This window comes from Ctenopharyngodon idella, chromosome 2, assembly GCF_019924925.1.
Source record: "Ctenopharyngodon idella isolate HZGC_01 chromosome 2, HZGC01, whole genome shotgun sequence".
NCBI lineage: Eukaryota > Metazoa > Chordata > Actinopteri > Cypriniformes > Xenocyprididae > Ctenopharyngodon > Ctenopharyngodon idella.
In genome coordinates this window covers 10,577,057-10,599,244 of record NC_067221.1, presented here as the reverse complement: position 1 = coordinate 10,599,244, position 22,188 = coordinate 10,577,057, and the positions used below count along the sequence as shown (strand labels likewise).

The 22,188-nt window shown below is 36.7% G+C and overlaps 2 protein-coding genes across 3 annotated transcripts in view; both read left to right on the top strand.

Annotated features, from left to right (window-relative positions):
• colec12 (collectin sub-family member 12) overlaps positions 1-5,923 on the top strand; it is a 36,059-nt gene extending 30,136 nt beyond the window's left edge. The window contains exons 6-10 of one of the 2 annotated variants that reach the window (XM_051917256.1): positions 1,595-2,086; positions 4,464-4,606; positions 4,744-4,853; positions 5,025-5,167; positions 5,280-5,923. In XM_051917256.1, the coding sequence (XP_051773216.1) occupies positions 1,595-2,086; positions 4,464-4,606; positions 4,744-4,853; positions 5,025-5,167; positions 5,280-5,281 (890 nt within the window). In that variant the 3' untranslated portion in view covers positions 5,282-5,923. Of the gene's footprint in view, positions 1-1,594; positions 2,087-4,463; positions 4,607-4,743; positions 4,854-5,024; positions 5,168-5,275 lie in introns of both variants that reach the window. The other variant, XM_051917244.1, reaches the window with a different exon arrangement.
• A 2,370-nt stretch (positions 5,924-8,293) lies between these two features.
• On the top strand, positions 8,294-20,999 carry stam (signal transducing adaptor molecule (SH3 domain and ITAM motif) 1). Its single transcript, XM_051917269.1, has 14 exons — positions 8,294-8,625; positions 10,118-10,202; positions 11,161-11,236; positions 11,346-11,441; positions 11,528-11,674; positions 12,973-13,063; positions 13,152-13,353; positions 14,970-15,064; positions 16,075-16,163; positions 16,389-16,476; positions 16,578-16,632; positions 16,808-16,961; positions 17,100-17,233; positions 19,386-20,999. Exons 1-14 carry the CDS (start codon positions 8,586-8,588, stop codon positions 19,591-19,593), a joined length of 1,560 nt encoding a protein of 519 aa, XP_051773229.1. The 5' UTR covers positions 8,294-8,585; the 3' UTR covers positions 19,594-20,999.
• Positions 21,000-22,188: the final 1,189 nt, after the last annotated feature.

Genomic DNA, 22,188 nt, shown 5'->3' with positions numbered 1-22,188 from the left:
CCTAGTTGCCTTAAAAATTTGAGTTAATACAATGAAGGCAATTGGTTTAATCAACAGAAACTCAAAATATTATGTTATCTGAACCACATTTATTATCCAAGTTGATTTGACAAAAGAAAAAATGTTCTGATAACAAATCATGAAAATATTTTTTAACAGTGTACATTAGTTAACATTAAATAACAATGAAAAATACTTACATTTATTAATCTTAGTTAATGTTCATTTGAACATTGACTAATACATAATATTAAAACTATTTTCATTATATATATCTATTGGGTCAGTATTTAGTAGATGGTGTGTCGTACCAATAAAATGTAATGATAACTCTGCTATTCATATACTGGTGGCTTGTCTTCATGAACTAAAAGTATGGCTCACTAACAACAACTTTATGTACCTAAATGGTGATAAAAATCAAATTATTTTGTTTGGACCGAAAGAGAATGTGGATTTGCACATTATTGACCAGGGTACATTTACTGTACTTCACACCTTACTTCTGACGTTAAGGATTTAGGATTTTATCTTGATAGTAGACTTAGCTAGACAAGCATATTAAAGCTATTGTTAGTGCTAGCTTTTATCACCTTTGTCGATTTGCCAAAGTCAAACCCCTTTTAAGTAGAAAAAATTATTCATGGTTCTATTTCATGGTTCTATTATCAGGGCTCGATAATTGTAATTCGTCGTTTGTTGGGGTGCCACTGTTTGTTTACAAAGCCCTCAACAATCTAGCCCCCCAATACCTTTCAGACTTAATTGCTATCCACAATCCATCCAGATTGCTTTTATCCATCCAGATTGCTTTTTTGCTGTTATCTGTCTGTCCCTATGTTATCTGAGTTCAAATTCAGGTTAAAAAGTCATCTTTTATTTTTGCTTTTAATCTTTTGTAACTCAGGGTGTCCAAGCTTGGTCCTGGAGGGCCACTGTCCTGCAGAGTTTAGCTCCAACTTGCCTCAACACACCTGCCTAAAAGTTTCTAGTATGCCTAATTAGACCTTGATTAGCTGGTTCAGGTGTGTTTAATTAGGGTTTGAGCTAAACTCTGCAGGACAGTGGTCCTCCAGGACTGAGTTTGTACACCCCTGTTGTAACTGCATTGGTGTATTTTTTTATGTACAGCACTTTGTAAAAAAAAAAAAAAAAAAAAAAGGTTGTTTTAAAATGTGCTTTTTAAATAAACTGAAATTGAAATTATTGAAATAAAAAGTTATATCTGTTGAACTAACAATGAACAGTTGTATTTTAGAAACCAATATTAATAAATTCTGTAATAAATGTAACGCATGTTACATAGTTAACGCATGAATTAACTTTAAATAATTGGACCTTGTTGTAAAATGTTACCAAAATATATTTTATAATTATGACATTTATAAAATTAGGATATTTGGAGCTATAATTCGCAGCTAAAACATGGATTTGTGTTCATGTGGGGTACCATCAGGCTGAATCCATTAATCTCTTTGAATGAAACACTGATCAAAATCACCTCTGAATCTATGCTAATAACTAATTTTCACTACCAGAATTTTGTGCTTTTAGACAATTGAGTGGAAGTTAATTTCTTTGTCATTAATTTCAGGTCCTCCTGGTCCAAGAGGTCCTCGGGGAGACAAAGGGTCCCAGGGGCTGCCTGGCAAAGCTGGCCAGAAAGGTGAAATTGGTGAAAAAGGAGCACCTGGTATTGCTGGGCCTAAAGGAGAAAGGGGTCCAGCGGGGCCTCCTGGTGTGCCAGGGTTAAAAGGGCCACCTGGATCAAGAGGAAGCCCTGGGCCAAAGGGTTCACGAGGATCAGGGGGCAGGGCGGGGCCTTCAGGAGAGAAAGGTGACCCCGGTATACCTGGTCTGCCCGGAAGAGATGGTCAGCCAGGTCCTTCTGGGCCACAAGGTCCCCAGGGACTCAGAGGGCCAGCTGGGCCTGCAGGACTGGAAGGAGCCCGTGGGCCCGTTGGCCCCGTTGGCCCACCTGGACCTCCTGGATTACCAGGACTTCCTGCACCAGTAGTTTTGCCCCCGGTAGATCCACAAGGCTTTGTCAACCGCCAGGTAGCGCCGCCCCCTACAAGTACACCAGGTACAGGCTTTTCTTATTTTTACTTTCACTGTTTACATACACTAAATACAGGCAATTTATTAGATATTATGGTTTATACAGCATAAATAATTACGTTTTTATGTAATGTGGTTAGATTTCATATAAAATAAGGATCTCAGAATATTTGGCATATATACTCTGAGATCTATTTTGTTAATTTGTATATAAGTTAAAGTGCCCCATTATGCTTTTTCGAATATTACGATTCATGCAGTGTGTAATATAGCTTTTTGTGAACGTAAAAGGTCTCAAAGTTTTAAAGATCAAGGTAAAGATCAAAGATCAAGGTAAAGATCAAAGATCAAAGATCAAGAGTCGTCAGCAATTCCAGTCTCACTTCCTGGCTTCCAGTTCCTGGAAATTCCTGGGATTCCACTTTAACTTTCTATGTAACAGTGTTACAAATTTGCATAATACAACCTATGGTCTTCATTAGCCACGTTTCCACTGTCGGGCCTAAAGCGGGCATGCTAGTGCATGCCAGGGCCAGTCGCGTTTCCACTGTCACTTCCGGGGCTTGATCGTGCCTCGTCGGGGCTTCCTCGGGGCCAACAGCCAGGGTTTTTCGGCCTGCCGAATACCTTGGTCCAAAGCGGGCCAGCTCGGGCTTGAGGGAGTGGTTACGAACAAAGGTGGAGTTTATCTGTGTGTGGAGACGTTGGCGCCATGGATGACTACATAGGTTACCAGCTAACATCAGCATTAAAGACTTTTAAAAACATTTTAGCTCAAAACTCACTTTCAGACAGCAGCAAGTGTTTGAAATAACTTCTGTTTGTGATCCGATGTGGATTCTGATCACCAAGACTATGCGCGCTATTACCATAGTAAACATGGTAAATACGACGGCTTGAAATCAGACAAATCATATACGTAGGCTATCACAATCATGTATTTATTTTATCTGTCAGCACGTCTCGACTCTTAACGGACTGTCTGATATCCATATTTAGCTCCGCATATTTCATAAAATAAAGCAACTCCAGTTTTTCGGGATTCCTCTGTTTCTCACACTGAAAATATAACTGTTTGGACTGACACTGGAGAGAGTGCTAAAGCTCCTCAGGTCGTATTTTTGGTGGAAAATTTGTAGAAATTATCATTCATTGTAAATGTGATGTAAACATATGACTACAAATAACATGACTACAAATAAACAGAAACAGACGCGACTGAATAAGTGCGTGTGTCCTCTTTCTTTTGTGAAATAACAGTAAATACCACATTATTTCTGTGACTAATGTTTAATATTGACACAAATTAATTCATTATGATCTATTTGTTTGGTAAAACATCGATGCTTGGGTTTTTAAATCTTTAAGTAAACAACAAAATGCCAACAAACGCCTGCTTTTATCATGTTCACTTTACGATCTCGCTAGTTTCCAGTGATTTCTTTCTAATAATATTTCTTATAAAACTTCCATTTGTTTGTGAAATGACGGGTTTGTGTGTAGTTGTTCCGGAGAGGCGTGTTACGGGCGGGTTTAGTGAAGCGCTGCGGAGCGACGACAGTGGAAATGCAGCGTGATTTTGGGCTCGGTGCTACAAGTTCGGGGCTATTAGCCTAGCCTGGCCCGTTGCTCGCACTGGCCCAACAGTGGAAAAGTGGACTGCTCGTGAACAACGTCTACTTTGACCCGCCCTCAAACACTGTAGTTGTAGCTAAGGCCTGGAAGAGTTTGGTTCGTGTTTTGGTTCAAAAGGATGGGGACTCGTGCTGGAATTGATATGTTGGGTAAAACTGACACTATTGTTACTGTTCGTACTGTGTATCAAGCACAGAGGAAGCTTCTGGAGCTGAAGTTCAGTTATAGTAATTGGCGTTTTGTTTCTAACATGCGCTGTAAGCGTTAGACCAATCACAACAGACTGGGCCATCTGACCAATCAGAGTAGAGTATAGGCTCTCGGAAAGGAGGGGTTTAGAGAGACTGAATCTTTGAACAAACCGTTTTCAGACACTATGAGAAATTAGGGAAAATTAAAGTGTTTTTTGACCTTGGATGCATGTTGTGAACCTGTTGAAGCTGACCTCCAAAACAAAATTAGGGACCTTTAAAATAGCATAATAGGAGCACTTTAAAAATTGTCAAAATTCCACAAACCAGAATTTATAGTAGGTAACTTATTATTATTAACTCTTTTTTAAAAAAAATGTTTGTATAGGGACAGTACAAAAAGATGCATTGCACATAGAGATTATAGCACATGCTAGTTTGCACATCCATATTGATTTCCATTTTTACAACATGAAGAATTATATATAACCAGTCTGCATTTCTCATAAGTGCTACTTTTAAGCACAAATGGAGATGTGACAATATTTATGTTTTTTTTTTTTTTTTTTATCTAAGGGTGCCCACCTAAGTGGAAGAGCTTCAGAGATAAATGTTACTACTTCTCAGCTCAAACAGAGAGTCTGAACTTTGATGAAACGAAGGAAAGATGCAGCAACAAGAGTTCATCTATGCTGATTATCAATGATGAAGATGAGCAGGTAAATCTTTGATACTATTTTCGAACATATATGCGTCTTAAATAAACAGCATTATCCATATTACTCTTGAGGTTTAGACCTAATATCACTCTATAAATATGTGTGTTACACAATGCCCTCTTTATTATCTATCACAGCTGTGGATAAAGAGGCAGATTTCTGGAAAGGGCTACTTTTGGCTGGGCCTCACAGATAGCATAGAGGAAAACACCTGGAGATGGGTGGATGGGAGCCTGCCCACCTATACGTGAGTAAATAACTGAATGCATGAAGTAAAATACCCATGAACTCTATTATTGTTACTCCAGTGTATACAAGTGTACATAATAAAATCCAGTGAGGATCCACAGTAATATAGAGGGGAGAATGCAGTGTTAGGATACATTCCCCATTAGTCTCGTCTGCTTTTAATTGAAAGGAAATGGAAACCTGGACAGCCTGATAACTGGAGCCATGGTCACGAGGCTGGGGAAGACTGTGCAGGTTTAATACACGAGGGCAATTGGAACGACTTTTTCTGCACAGAACGCATTGGTTTCATTTGTGAACGAACTAATGAATGTAAGTTCTGATTCTTGCATGTATTTCTAGCTCCTTTTTGTTGAATGGGTTATCTGTTTGTGCTTGAGTTCATATAATTCATTGAGGTATTTTCTCCATTATTCACAGCCAGAGTTCCAGTTTTATAGCATCTGTTATGAATGAACAGAGAATATTGGATATGACAATCACAGAGACAGTTCGGAAGACTTCTGTCACAGTATCCTCTCACAAAGCATGAACAATCGCTTCTTTGCCCAGAGAGCAGCATACGTGATGGACACAAAAGTAAATGTCATTGACAATACCGAGCAAGTCAAGACTGCAATCTGTTTTAAATACACTGATCACCAGTCATGTTAATGTTTAGATAAGTGAAAAGGCTGTAATGTATTGTAATCATGTGATTGTAAATACCTGTTTTACCTGTGTCATTAACAAAGCTGATGCCACATTAATCCAGTGCAATACAATGAAGCTTTGTAGCTGCTTTAATTAAAATAAAGCTTTGAACAGCCAACCATACAAATTTATATGTTGATATGTTTTAATGACTATAATCCAAAATTTGTTCACGCCAGAGTTTTACTTCTTAAGTCTTGGACATCAATGATGTGATTTTGTGAATAAATCTTTAACACCTTGAATTTTTCAAATATGATTATGCAGTAGCTATGTATAAAATAGTTGTGTATTTGAATACATGTACATGTATGTAATCATCATGAAAGACCATGTTTTTATCTGAAATAAAATATAGTTGGTATTTTTCAATAAGCTCTATGTTGACATTTATATTATCCTTATTATTTATGTCTGAATGTGGAATGTCCCACTTGCATCAGTTTCCACTGCTGTATTGCCTTGCCTGCCTGTATGTGTGTGAGTGTGTGTATATATACACAATCAGGCATAACATTATGACCACCTTCCTAATATTGTGTTGGTCCCCCTTTTGCGGCCAAATCAGCCCTGACCAGTCGAGGCATGGACTACACTAGACCCCTGAAGGTGTGCTGTGGTATCTGGCACCAAAATGTTAGCAGCAAATCCTTTAAGTCCTGTAAGTTGCGAGGTGGGGCCTCCATGGATCGGACTTGTTTGTTCAGCACATCCCACAGATGCTCGATTGGATTGAGATCTGGGGAATTTGGAGACCAAGTCAACACCTCAAACTCGTTGTTGTGCTCCTCAAAACATTCCTGAATGAAATATCCTGCTGAAAGAGGCCACAGCCACCAGGGAATACTGTTTCCATGAAAGGGTGTACATGGTCTGCAACAATGCTTAGGTAGATGGTACGTGTCAACGTAACATCCACATGGATGGCAGGTTCCAAGGTTTTCCAGCAGAACGTTGCCCAAAGCATCACACTGCCTCCGCCGGCTTGCCTTCTTCCCATAGTGCATCCTGGCGCCATGTGTTCCCCAGGTAAGCGACGCACCCGGCCATCCACGTGATGTAAAAGAAAACGTGATTCATCAGACCAAGCCACCTTCTTCCATTGCTCTGTGGTCCAGTTCTGATGCTCACATGTACACTGTTGGTGCTTTCGGCGGTGGACAGGGGTCAGCATGGGCACCCTGACTGGTCTGCAGCTATGCAGCCCCATACGCAACAAACTGCGATGCACTGTGTATTCTGATATCTTTCTATCAGAACCAGCATTAACTTCTTGAGCAATTTGAGCTACAGTAGCTCGTCTGTTGGATCGGACCACACGGGACAGCCTTCGCTCCCCACGTGCATCAATGAGCCTTGGCCGCCCATGACCCTGTCGCCAGTTCACCAATTGTTCCTTCCTTCGACCACTTTTGATAGATACTGACCACTGCAGACCGGGAACACCCCACAAGAGCTGCAGTTTTGGAGATGCTCTGACCCAGGCGTCTAGCCAACACAATTTGGCCCTTGTCAAACTCGCTCAAATCCTTACGCTTGCCCATTTTTCCTGCTTCTAACACATCAACTTTGAGGACAAAATGTTCCATTGCTGATGCCTATACATGCGTATACCTATATAATTGTTGGTGTGCATCTCGCTGGCTCATCTGTGATCAGGACAGCAAGTCTTTGTGGTGTATCAAGAGCTATGGTATACAGGGTAATGTTGACATACCACCACGTAGGACAAACCACATCCAACAGGAGTAACTGTCGCTGCAAGAGGAAGCTGTCTGAAAGGAATGTCCAGGTACTAACATAAAACCACAGCTGCCCAACTCACTGCAGAATTAAATGCGCACATCGACTCTCCTGTTTCCACCAAAACTGTTTGTCTGGAGCTCTGCAGAATCAATATTCATGGTCAGGCTGTTATGGTCACTCCTTTGGTCACTTGTGCCAATGCCAAATGTTGGTTTTTTAAAGGTGCCAACAGTGCAAATCTTGGGCTGTGGACAATGTGGAACATGGTAAGTCCACCTTAAAGTCTTTCCCACATCTATGGGAGTTACGGTGTGGAGAAACCCCAGAGGCCCAGACTGTTGCATGCCCAGAATGAAGCACGAGGGTGGATCAGTGATGGTTTGGGCTGCAATATCACGGCATTCCCTACTGTGCGTCACTGCCAAGGGTGTGTGTGTGTAAAATTCAGCCCCGCCACCACAGGAATACATTTTAAATGTTAAAATATATTAAAATAGAAAACAACATTTTAAATTGAAATAATATTTCACAACATTACTGTTTTAATCGAATAAATGCAGCCTTGGTGAGCATGAGACCTCTTTCTAAAACATTTTTATTTTATAAATGTAAATAGCCTATTTAAACGTTACATTTTATGATAAAACCTAATATTTATGGACAACCCCCTCGTCTAAAGGTATGTGTTTACTTGATGATGGTATTGTACCGTATGAATTATCCTCTTTGAAACCAACATTCACTGCTAGAAAAAACACATTTATCATTGCACTTTTTACCTCTCACTCCTTTTAGTTACTGAGAGATATAGCACTTGTGACCACTTCCCCAATCACAAAAGTCACAAATTAAGTGTGCAAAATAATAATAAAAAATGTGTTTATATTATCTCGTGACTGCTGAGTCAGAGATAGTCTACCATGTGATTAAGTCATATGATGTATCAGCTGTTTTTTCCATAACCTTCATTAATTCATCATTTACACTAGCCGATTAACAAATTCCAGTGTCGAATCTCGCACGGTACATATAATCCCGCTCATATTTATTTGGATATGCTCAGCTGTTTGTCTGTGTGTTATAAACTGTATAGTATGTGCACACTCCAGCGACACCTCTATTACCCAGAATGCACTGCTGCGAGTAAGTGACTGAGGAGGGGATCCCATCAGCAACACTGACTGTAGTTTCTATTTTATTATGTTTATTAATTCACTTTTAACCAAGTGCTGACAGGGAGACGAACGAGAAGAGGATCGAGCTTAGATTTCGTTGCGTGTATTTCTCGGCCATGCCTCTCTTCACGTCAAATCCCTTTGATCAAGATGTTGGTAAGTTTGTCTTGCAGTTAGCAGGCGAGCTAACGGGACCTCATCTCTGTCTATTGTTGTTCATGGCAACCCACCGGCTTTCTGTTTCTTTTCGAGTTCACTTTAAATATTTGTGGGATTTTCGCAATGGCATTCCGGTGATTAAATAATTCCCACCAGCGGTTTTACCTTGACACTATTAACCTGGACATTAATGAAAACAATCTCACAGCTAGACATGTTTATTAGCCTGATGGCTAGCCAAGTTTGTAGCTGAAGAAGCTATGATTGTTAGCGAGCAGAATCTCATTTTCTCTGTTTGTATGGCACTGACAGTGCACTATTGAGTAAAAACAGGTGCTTTGCAGTTCACTTTAGATGATTTGAGCCATCTCACGCTTAACGGTTTAATTCAGCCCCGACCTTAAGGCGTTCGCACACGAGCTAACGGTTCATACGGTGACGCTGCAAATGTCCCCATCTACTGCTCTTATATGTTATTAGCCGTGTTTTTGCTATACGATGCTGTTTCAACAGCATGACTGTATCCTTCGTTATAGGCTATTATTAAGATATTAGTATTGTGTATATTATTATTGTATTATGAGCCTAGTTTTGCTTGGACCACCGATAAAAGACCTCAGCCAGCATGTGTTGATATAATATAAGCGCGTGCACTTATATTTAGTATTTAGTTAATGCACTTACAGGTTAGTTAATACATGAGTTGATCAGACATTGCAGATGAAATCATGGTGATGTGGGAAATGTCAGATTTTGGCAGTGACTGGTGGTCTGATGTTCAGTAGCTGCAGATGTTATTGGCTGTCTGATGGTATAAGAGTATATTCTATATAGAATTAATCACCCGGTTGGTTTTGTTTATTTTGAATATTTTGTAGTGGTATCTCTGTACCAAATTGCAGATACTGACCGTGGGAGGTGTGTTTTTGTTCAAGTTAACCTATGTCCTCTATTTGATAGCCTGCTAGATTGATCAACAGGATCTCACAACAAATGTAGGTCACTGGTTAATCTTCTGTAAACAGGGTTATTGCTTTCTGTAAGTGTCTGTAAATTAACCTTTTTTGTTAAAGGGTTAGTTCACCCAAAAATGAAATTTTTTGTCATTAATTACACGTCGTTCCAAACCCATAAGAAATTCGTTCATCTTCGGAACACAAATTAAGATATTTTTGATGAAATCCGGGAGGTTTCTGATCCCAAAGAGAAAGCAACGTAATTACCACATTCAAGGTCCAGAAAGGTATTAAAAACATCATAAAAACTGGCCATGTGACTACACAAAATGAACATTGTTTTGGCCTGATATCGTTTGAAAGGACTGCATTTCACTTGAAGTATATCTGGGCCTTAACAGAACCTGTGGCCTTTCACAGATACATATTTATTCATTATGATTATGTATATAAATGTTATGCTGTTGAATCTGTGAAATCACTGGAAACTTTTGTCATGAGGGATAAACATTTGAGTAACTATTCTTTTGCAGAGAAAGCGACAAGTGAGATGAACACAGCTGAGGACTGGGGCCTCATTCTGGATATTTGTGACAAGATCGGACAGTCTCGCACTGGGTTGGTGAACAAGCATTCAGAATGATTTTGAGAGTGTCTTTTAGATTAAAGGGATAGTTTACCCAAAAAATGAAAATTATCCTATAATTTACTCACCCTCAAACCATCTTAGGTGTAAATGACTATCTTCTTTCAGACAAACACAATCAGAGATATATTTAAAAATATCCTGGCTCATCCAAGCTTTATAATTGTAGTGAATGGGGGGTGCAATTTTGAATCCCAAAAAAATGAATCCATCCATCATAAAAATAATCTATACGGCTCCAGGGGGTTAATAAAGGCCTTCTGAAGCAAAGCGATAGGTTTTTGTAAGAAAAATATCCATATTTAAACTATAATAACTAGCTTCCGGCAGATGGCTGTACGCATCGATTTGTAGCGGAAGAGTAACTCCTGACCCAACGCATGACGTAATGACGAGCGAGGAAGCGTACAGAATTGCAAAACAAAACACTGGTCACAAATTAGAAGTCTAAAATGAGAAATTTGAAAGGGAAATGTCAGAGGATTTTGATATAAGAGAAGAGGAGCTTGAGTTTATCGCCCAGCCCTATTTGTTTGAACCGCAAGAGGCGTCTAAGCTTACGCTACTCCTATGTCATACATCGCGTCAGATGATTACTCATTTGGTGCAAGTCAACTTGCACAGTATGCGTACGGCCGTCTGCCGAAAGCTAGTTATTTTAGTTTATAAAGTTTTAAAAATGGATATTTTTCTTACAAAAACCCATCGCCCCCTTCAAAATCGCACCCCCCATTCACAACCATTATAAAGCTTGGAAGAGTCAGGATATTTTTAAATATATTTCCGATTGTGTTCCTCTGGAAAAGGATAGTCATATACACCTAGGATGGCTTGAGGGTGAGTAAATCATGGGATAATTTTCATTTTTGGGTGAACTAACCCTTTAATGGATGTTAAGCGAGTTAAATGTTTTTTTCTTGTCTTCTGAAGGCCTAAAGAATGCCTGCGATCTATAATGAGGAGAGTGAATCACAAGGATCCTCATGTTGCCATGCAAGCGTTGACGGTAAGGCAAACTATTCTTAATGCTTTCTAGTGGATGCATCTCAAGTATGCAAACATCAGAGGCCATTAATGACCTGCTGAGAATGAAATAAGTGTTTTCTCTTTCATAGCTACTTGGTGCGTGTGTGTCAAACTGTGGAAAAATATTCCATTTAGAAGTCTGCTCCAGGGAATTTGCTAGTGAAGTTAGCAATGTGCTAAATAAGGTACGTACTTTTGTTTGTAGAAATACTGTGCATGTCATTGTCTTGTCCAGCAGTATGAGACTGATGTTTAGGCCTTTCTTCTCAAGGGCCACCCAAAAGTGTGTGAGAAGCTGAAGGCTCTCATGGTGGAATGGGCTGAGGATTTCCGTAATGACCCCCAGCTCAGCCTCATATCGGCCATGATCAAGAACCTCAGAGAACAGGGCGTCATCTTCCCTGCGGTGGGCTCTCAGGTGAGCAGCTCAGTCCAACTCCCTGCTGTCCAGATCTGCCAGTTCACTGGATTCTGTGAAATGCTGTAGTTGCTTGTTATTTAAGTATGTAGGGAATTTAATGTGTCAGGAGTATAGTTTGTTTAAAGGACAAATCTGAATCTTCAGCACAAAAAAAACATGCTTAACCTGATAATAAAGGAAATACTGTTCAAAGGTTTGGGGTCAGTAAGATATATTTTTTTTTTTAAGAAAATAATACCTTTACTCAGCAAAGATGCTCTAAATGATCAAAAGCGACAGAAACGACATTTATAACATTACAAAAGATTTCTATCTCAAATAAATGCTGTTCTTTTAAACTTTCTGTTCATCTGAGAAAAAAAATATAATATTAAGCAGCTCAACTGTTTTCAACATTTACAATAATTAGAAATGTTTCTTGAGCACCAAATCAGCATATTAGAATGATTTTGTTCACCATTTTTTGCTGGTGGAATGATCTTTCCAACCCTATCCGGACAGCCGAATCCCTGACAATATTCAAGAATCTTTTCCGTGAGCACAAAAAAAAAAACCTGTCAGTGCCTTCATTTAGCTTGTACTACTCTGAACAATGTCTGAAACTTTGTATTACTATCACTTCTCCTGCTGTTTGATGCCCGTGTTTAATGAATAAATGTAAATTTGTGAAGGATCATGTGACACTCTGAAGACTGGAGTACTGGCTGCTAAAATAAATCTGCTTTGTCATCACAGGAATAAAATAGGCTTCAAAATATATTCAAATAGAAAACAATAATTTTAAGTTATAAAAATATTTCACAATATTACTGTTTTAACTGTATTTTTTCTTTTTTTTCTTTTTTTTTTTTTTACTGTAAATGCAGTCTTGGTGAGTATATTAGACTTCTTTCAAAAACATTTAAAAAATCTCACAACCCCAAACTTTTGATCGGTAGTGTATGTATGTGTGTTTTTTATATATATATATATATATATATATATTTAAAAAATTACTTTACTATTATTCTTATTTTGTTATTAGTATTATTTGCAAAACAGAGAGGCTTTTTCCATTATGTTGGACTTCTTAAAGTTTATATTTTTTATTTATTATATTTTATTTTTTGGGATGCTGAACAATTAAGAGACAGTTCAAATGGAATAACAACAAATTGAACGAACTACTTGTTAAATATTTATAACCTTGTGTTTTGTCATGACAGACTTTGTCTGAATGAGTATTTAGTTTTAAAAGGAGAAAAATGTGTGTGTATAATGTTTAAGTAATGAGATGTTTTACTTTATTCGTTCAGGCAGCAGATCAAGCTAAAGCCAGTCCTGCATTGGTAGCTAAAGACCCTGCAACATCAACAAACAAGAAGGAAGAAGAAGACCTTGCTAAAGGTAGGCACAAATCTGTAATGCTGAGGTCTGCAGTGAATTGCCTTGAGGAAAGGGAGGTAATCTCTCTGTCTGTGTGTCTCTGTCTCAGCGATTGAACTGTCTCTGAAGGACCAGCGGCACCAGCAGCAGCCTCAGGTCTCCCTGTCTGGCCTCTACCCGAGCACCAGCAGCCTCATCACCTCTCACAAGACTGAGGGCAGAAAGGTCAGGGCCATCTATGACTTTGAGGCAGCCGAGGACAATGAGCTCACCTTTAAATCAGGCGAGATTATCACCATCCTGGATGATAGGTGAGTCTGGTTCTGTTCATTGATGGATGGTTCAGGCTGTGTTTCAAATCATTCCCTTTAGCCCTATTCGGACGGGACTAGTTTTCATGGAGAATGTTAGAAAAGTTCACGTTTTACTGGCGTACTTGTGATCTTAATCCTGTCTGATTCTGCCGTGTCTGTTTTTCTCACACAACCTCAGTAAAAAATTACAGCGCAAATTACCTACTGTTTTTCTGCAATCTCAGTGGTCCTCTGAGAAATCGAATCCATTCCGAATTCGAATATCTGTGCCGATATTATATTACACTAATGCTTCTTCTCACGTGTTTTATGACCTACCTGAGTTACTGTTTGCACACCAATCTTACGTGTGCTTTCATTTCAATATGGATGGTATTCAATGAAAAAATAGAATTATAAAATTAACAAATGGAGCTTAATCGCAGAAAATGCGAAAACTGCCCATTTTAATATCAGTGTCAGGTATGATACTTGTCTAGATGTCTCTACTCACTTATGTGGGTTTATTATAAACAGCCACTTAAATAAATTCATGTGAAGTTTATTTAAACAGGGTTTTATTAATAAAAACAATTTAAGTTATATCAATAAGTAATTCATTAAAAGACATGTACGTCATACACGGGGCCTAAAATTAACAGTCGCCAAAGTGCCAAATGCGAGTAAAAATCAGCGCTGGTGAGTATATGACACAATGTCAAACGGCAGTTGGCCGGTAACATTTTTATGAATTCTAACAATGCAATGTTGTGAGAACATGAACTCTGTGGGAAGTATAAGTGCACGCAGCCACGCACAGAAAGCCGCGTCTCAAACAAAACTAGATTAACCTCTCCTTCATGTCTACCTGCATTTGAATGGACAAATTCACGCAAAATTATGTAAAAAAAAAAAAAAAAAAAATGCCAGTCCCGACGAGTATCCTAGTAAACATAGTCGGTTGTGTCTTAAGTGAACGTAAACAGTTGAGAAAGAAAACACATGTCAGGATATTGGACCCATGCATTAGGTCTTAAAGTGACAGCAGCCTAATAATACAGCTGCTGTCTGTTTTTAATGTTAATCAAACAACAAAGGACAAAGAAAAAAAATCACTCGCTGCTCCTGACTGAATAACTTTTGTAACTTCGATAAGGATTCATTTGTTTAATTTATACAGTGAAGATTATGCAGTGTTATTTAACATTTTATTATTTAAATTAAAATTTCTGTTCCTGAAAACTACTGTTGGTAAATGTTTTTTTATGTCACCGGCCATTGGCAGGTGTGGCAAAAAGTTAGTTCTAGGCCCTGGTCATACGTGATGCATACAAGCACAGCAAATGATCTTCTATAACACCCATGTCTATAAAACGCACACTCCAACCTCTGTAATTAACACGGAGATGTTAGTCCCGTCCAAATTGACACATCAAATCACAAACGTTGGGTGATCAGAAAACTTGTAACGTCCGAATAGGGCTTCTGTATTAATTAATTTTTTTTTTTTTTGGCAATTTGTTCATTCAGCTCTCTGTAGAGATGGAGTGAATGATTCTAAACACAGCCAAAGAGTTTCTTTTTTTAAATGAAACTTGGAGGGAGGTGGCTTAAGCATCTCTTCTCTATCACAGTGACCCTAACTGGTGGAAGGGTGAGACGTATCAGGGTGTTGGGCTTTTTCCGTCAAACTTTGTGACAGCAGACCTTACAGCAGAGCCTGAGATGAGTAAGTAAAGCTGTCACATCTACTCTTTTTCAGCCCTTCAATGCCTCTTCCTCTCACAATGTTTTCCAATAGTTTCTCTTTTTACACTCTCATTCAAAACGTTTTCAGCAAGGATGCATTAAATCGATCAAAAGACATTTATAATGTAACAGAAGATTTCTATTTCAAATAAATGCTGTTCTTTTGAACTTTCTATTCACCAAAGAATCATGACAAAAAATGCATCAAGGTTTCCACAAAAATATTAAGCAGCACAACTGTTTTAAGTATAGATAAAAGTAAGAAATGTTTATTAAGGACCAAATCAGCATATTAGAATGATTTCTGAAGGATCATGTGACACTGAAGACTGCTGAAAATTCAGCTTTGTCATCACTGGAATAAATTACATTTTAAAATATATTAAAATATTTCATTATATTACTGTTTTACTGTATTTTTTGATCAAATAAATGCATCCTTGGTGAGCAGTCCTATCAAATCTTACCGACCCCAAACTTTTGAAAGGTAGTGTATTATTAGTCATTCAGGATTCAATACAATGAAAAACAGTAATTACAGTGGGGTCCAAAAGGTAAAGACCACTAGGGAATCTTTTTAAATAAGTTTTTCCTGAATTTTCTCATAATTATCAATACTTTGTATGTCGCTCTTATTGTAATGGCAGCAGCATTCCAGCTTCATGAACTCCACAAGTTTGTATAAAACCTGAGAGTGACCAAAAGAGCATCTTGAGCTCCATTGGAAGAACATTTGACTGTCTGTACAAAAGGAGTTCACATGATCAGTGTCACAAAATGCTTATTTTGAGGACCTAGAAGCAGTGCAGAATCTTTTTGTATTTTAAAATGTTTATTTCCAGATTTAAATTAGATTTTTAATCCCAGATTTTCAGTGTGGTCTCAGACTTTTGGACCCCAGTGTACATTGTCACAGTAATATCCTCTTGGATGTTGGTTCTCTGCTTATTACATTGCATTATTTCATCTTTAATGTTTCTCTGTCTTTAGTGAAAACGGAGAAGAAGACTGTGCAGTTCAGTGAAGACGTCCAGGTAGAGACGATTGAACCGGAGCCAGAGCCTGTCTACATTGATGAGGTGAGGCTGCATATATCTCACAGTATTTGGCAGTGTTGCTTTGATTCATTTGTTTCAAACACCACTTACAACTATAGACCAATAGTGAATCAAGAATGATCCACTATTCACTATTTCCATCTAAAGATGTCAGATGCTCTCGTTGGAGAACTGTGTTAAGGGTAACAGCAGCTCTCATAGAAGTGTCATGCAGTCTGGTTTTAATGTCTTTGGAATGTTGTGCAGGAGAAAATGGACCAGCTTCTTCAGATGATCCAGAGTGCGGATCCAACAGATGACCAGTCAGACAGCTGTGAACTCCTGCAGTTGGAGGGTGAGTGTAAAACCATATCCGTATGCTCTGACAGAGTTCGTTGGTTCTGTGTTGTAGAGATTGGTCCACTGATTAATAGTTGTTCCCCCTCTCACAATCAGCTGCTTGCAACCAGATGGGTCCTCTCATTGATCAGAAGTTGGAGGAGATTGACAGGTATTCCCATCTAAAAACTAATTTAAATAAAAAAAACATCCATCCTTCCATATGTCTAGAAAAGCCTGTAAACAAACCTCCAATTATTTGTAGTGAATGAAGTCCAATGAAACAAATGCATGTTTCATTCCCCCAGAGATCTCACATGTAATAAATCTGTCATGCTTGTTTTCAGAAAACACTCCGAGCTGTCCGACCTGAACGTGAAGGTCATGGAAGCATTGTCTCTCTATGCTAAGCTAATGAATGAAGACCCAGTATACACTATGTATGCTAAACTACAGAGCCAGCAATACTACATGCAGCAGACCCCAAACGCTTCCCAACAGGTAAGAATCTGTGATGAAACTGTGTATATTATAAGTTTGCTAGATATGATTTAATGCTAAATATAATTTGTTATGATGGCTATTTGTTGTTGATTGTTTTGGCAGTGGTATATTAGAGAAAGTCTGTTTTATTTTCAGGTGTACCCTGGCCAGTCCACTGGAGGGCAGTATGCAATGGGTAGCACAGCAGTACCGGGATACAGCGTTCCAATGGAGCAGCTCTCTGCAATGAACCAAACAGGAACACCAATGGCTGGGCAGCCGGCTCCCAGGTAATCACGCTTTATTATATTTCACAAATAAAAAGAATTTCAAAATATTTTGAAATTATTATTATTTTAAAATAAAAAAAAATAAAAAGTTGTATCGAAATAAAAGGCTGTATCTATGTATTAATTATGTTTTTTTATATATATTGTTGCTGTTATTACATTTACAATAATAAAAAAAAGTCTATCAATGCATTGATATATTTATTTTTATTATTATTACTATTATTATTATTATTATTATTATTATTATTTTATTTTTATTATTACATTATTTAACAATAATTAAATAAAAAGCTGCATCAATGTATGGATATTATTATTATTATTATTATTATTATTATTATTATTATTATTGTTGCTATTATTAACTTAAAAATAAAAAGCTGTATCAATGCATTTATAAAATTATTTTATTTTTTATTTATTCTTTTTCTTGTTATTATTAACTTAAAAATAAAAAGCTTTATCAATGCATTTATAAAACCATTTTATTTATTTATTTATTTATTGTTGTTAAATTTATAATAATAAAAAATAAAAAACTATATCAATTCAGTTATGATTATAGTTATTACCTTAATAAAAATAAAGTTATCAATTCATTTAATAATTATTATTAAATAAACAAAAAATGAAAAGCTGTATCAGTGCATTGATATTATTATTAAAATTATCATTTAATAATTATTATTAAATAAACAATTCATTTAATAATTATTAAATAAACATAATGTTCTTGTTGTCATAAATTAAAAAATAAAATGCTGTATCAATGCATTTATAAAATTTTATTTATTGTTGTTAAATTTACAATAATAAAAAATGAAAATATGTATCAATTCATTGAAATTATTATTGTTATTACCTTAATAAAAATAAAAAGTTGTATCAATTAATTTAATAATAATTATTATTAACCCTCTGGCGCTGTTCGTTTGGGGTTGACACTTGGGATGTTTGGTGTCTCCAGAGACCCCAGGAAACAAAATGTAATTTTGTAACAAAATAATTTTTTTATTTAAGCAAATGTAATTTTACTCAGTTTATCAATGTTTTTACTCCACATTTGTGCAGTTTTTGGAGGATTTATGATATTTTTTTTTAAATTTATATAAATGTAAAAAAAAAATTTTTTAAATAGGTTTTTATACAAAAACAGCCTTTTATGTAAAATTAACTTTATAAAAGACCCACATTTCTATCTTTCATTCATGGGGATAACACAGATAATTTGACATGGTTTAGTGTAAGATTTTTGCCCATTTTTTGGAAAATGCAGTTTTAAAATTAAAAAAATTATCACTTTATCCAGTAGATGGCTGCAGAGCTCCACTATTTGCTATTTGACTAACTGAAAGACATTTTTTCACAAGTTTTTTTTTTTTTTTTTTTTTTTTTTTTTGCAGTTTGATTCATATCTACATATTATGAAATCACAATTATAACAATAAAAATTACTTTTGTCAAAGTTTAGAATTTTTTTGTACTGAAAAAAAAAAAAACATTTTCAAAAATGTAACATTATGATTAGAATCAAACCTGAACAAGATGTTACAAAGAGAAAAGTTGGAGTCTTTAAACTTTATAATTTATTTCACACATCTGTTTTTCATATAATTCTACAAATTTAATCTACACTTCAGTTACTAAATAGAACAAAAATTAACAGAAATGAACAGTTATATTACATATTTAGTAAAAATACTCGACATGAACATCAAAATGCAATGAACTGAACAGCAATAACAACTGAGCAAATAAAACACATGGATTCTGTCTATGTGTGGTCTGCGTTGTTTCTGATTTTGAGGATGAATTTTGTTCATTTTCTAAGCGGGGTCTCTGAACAGCACGAGTGTGACTTTTTTTTTTTTTTCACACTAACATAAAAACAGATATCATTACAATTTATTTTTTTATTTTTAGATCTAGAAAGTGTTGACAACCATACGAAGTCTCATGCTATTTGGACAAAGATAACTTCTTTTTTTTTTTTTTTTTTTTTTTTTTTTTAATTTCAGAAAACGTCATTTGGGGTCAAAAAGACAGTGCCAGAGGGTTAAATAAACAAAAAATGAAAAGCTGTATTAATGCATTATATTAGTATAGTTCTATAAAAATCTGATTTGTTTTTGTCACATGTGTTTATCAGTGATGTTCATATGTACATGGGCCAGCCTCCAGTCTACAGCCCCTCTCCTGGCAGCCTGGCCCCAGCTGATGTCCAGTCCTACCAGACCCCAGGCGGCGCTCCAGCGGGCATGACCCAGACCCACGGCTACAGTGTGCCCTCCTCCCAAAGCCACCCTGCTACTGCAGACAACCAACAGACCCCTTACCCTGAGAAAGCTCTCTTATAGGACCCCTAGAGACTCAACCTCTCTGGTTTCATACAGACACACACACTTCCAGTCATAAACAAAGAACATTCAGCTCACACACAGATATCTCCTAGATTGTCTTCTCCTCCTCTTCTTTAAGACACACTACAAACAAACACACTGATTCTGATCATGACAGGATGTGCCGATTGTTGACTACTAACTGGTGGTGTTCTCACAGAGCGGCTCTTTTTTTGGTCTCTTTTATAAGAACATTTTGTTGAAGGTAATGAGAAACACTAAGTTATACCATTTATTTGGCATTTTCATTATAGTAATACTTAACTGGATGTTTCTTGCAGGAAAACACACAAAGAGAGCATGCTTGTGTTGTACATACATTTCTGTACAAATGTAGGTCTCTGATAGTCCGGTGTTTGTCACAACAGGTTAATTTCTCATCACTATGTGTGTGTGTCTGTGTATGCGAGAGAGAGAGTGTTCAAGCCCACAGAAATCATCTCGCATCTCTCCTCCAGAACCATATAGCGAAACACTGCCATTGTCTTGACAGTGGCCCATCACCCCAATGTCTTTAAGCTCACTTCTCAGTGTTAAAGATCAAATGTTTTTTTTTAGTGTATTTTATTTATATTTTGATTGTCGTTTTGCTGTTTTAATTGACAGTACATTAATAGAAGGATGTAATATTCTGCCTGTGTGCAGATGTGTATATACAAGAGCTCACCTCTGTCTTTAGAGCGTAACGTTCAAAGCAGCTGCTGCTTCTGTAAAAAGGGCACATGGGAAGTTGAGGAGTAATGCTACTCCACATCATGCACTTTTAATTTACCTTTTCCATTACCCTCATTTCAGATGTGCCCACTTTAAAACGTACGTATCCTAAGCTCTCGAAGAACCCGAATGGCATTAACCCTGCACTCTTAACTCTTCCCTTTTTTCCCATAACCGTTTCAAAACAGATGATAGAAACACTCATGCAACTTGTCTTGGATTTTGCGAACGTATCCCCTGGGAATGAATGAATGAATCACGTGTTAATGCACTGTAGCACGTGGAATGATTGAACTAATTCATAAGTCCTGGCAAGGGCTGAGACTGACACTAAAGAGAACAGACTCGGTTCGTTTGAATCTCCTACTCTAAACTAAGGCAGTACCCCACATTTCTGTCTCAATGTAGCTACAGTGTTATCAGAGTAGTTATTGACCTTTCATAGAGAACATTCTGGGAAATTGGGACCATGGGCCAGTTCTAATGTAACACCTTAGCATTTGCACACGGAGATGATAATCCTTACGTCAACCTTATCCACAGGGAAAATGACTGTTTTTGGTGTATCGGTTCTATGTACCCAGTTGTTTGTATGTACTATTTTAATCATCTTAATTATTAGTATTCACAATAAAACTAGGCCAAATGTACGGCATATGTTGTGTCTCATGTTTATGCGTCACTAGTGTGTTCTTTGCTCAGGCAGACAGGTGGTTGATTAGTGGCTTATTGGTTCAGGAGCTAGTTTACGACAGCAAGACTTTACTTGCAATAAGTGTAGAGTGTGTGTGTGTATATATATATATATATATATATAATTATATAATTAGTTAAAAATGTTAATAAGAAATAAAATAATTTGGAAACGGATTGATTATTAAGAGAATTTAGTACTTTTATTCAGCAAGGATGCATTAAATTGATTAAAATACTGTTCGTTTGAACTATCTATCCATCAGAATTTGGAAGAAAAAAAAATGTATCATAGTTTCCACAAAAATATTAAGCAGCACAACTGTTTTCAACATTGGTAATAATAAGAGATGTTTCTCGAGCAGCATTTTAGCATATAATGATTTTTGAAGGATCATGTGACACTAAAGACTGGAATAAAGGCTGATGAAAATTCAGCTTTGCCATCACAGGAATAAACTACATTTAAAAATGTATAAAAATAGAAAACAGTTTACTTAAATTGTAACAATATTTCACAATATGGGCCTACAGCCATTGCATATTTTAAACAGTAATATCCTATAATAAACCTAAACTAATCTTGACCAACTATATATCATTTGAAAGCTTACAATCTCTAATTTTCAGTTTTGGTTTGATTAAAAAAATATATTACAGAGGAGCAGTAATTTATCAATTTGCAACATGAATATTTTCATACTTAAAAGGCGTGTTCAGACTTTTATTTTGAAATGGCGATGAGCATAAAAAATCATTAAAGATTGGTAGAAACCTCAGTTTCTCATCAGATAACATGCATTCAATTTTATGAGAAAAAAAAGGTCTGAAAATGTTTTAAATATGAAGAAAAAAAATATATAGATTCTTCATTTGTGATGCAGCGGAGATCTAATCCACATATGTGTTCTTTGTTTATTAGAGGTTGAATTCAAATCAAATACTGCCAAACTGCCCATACTACTTCTGAATAAGATGTCTACTTCATAAATTGTATGAAAATTTTGGAAATGCATGGTTCAGATCACACAAACCATATTTGGAAATGGAGGCGATCTTATATGGTCAGTAATGGAGCTTGGATGTCATCTAGTGAAAAAGTATGGTACTGCGCCCAAACAAAATCTTACTGAAAGCTCATTTTTT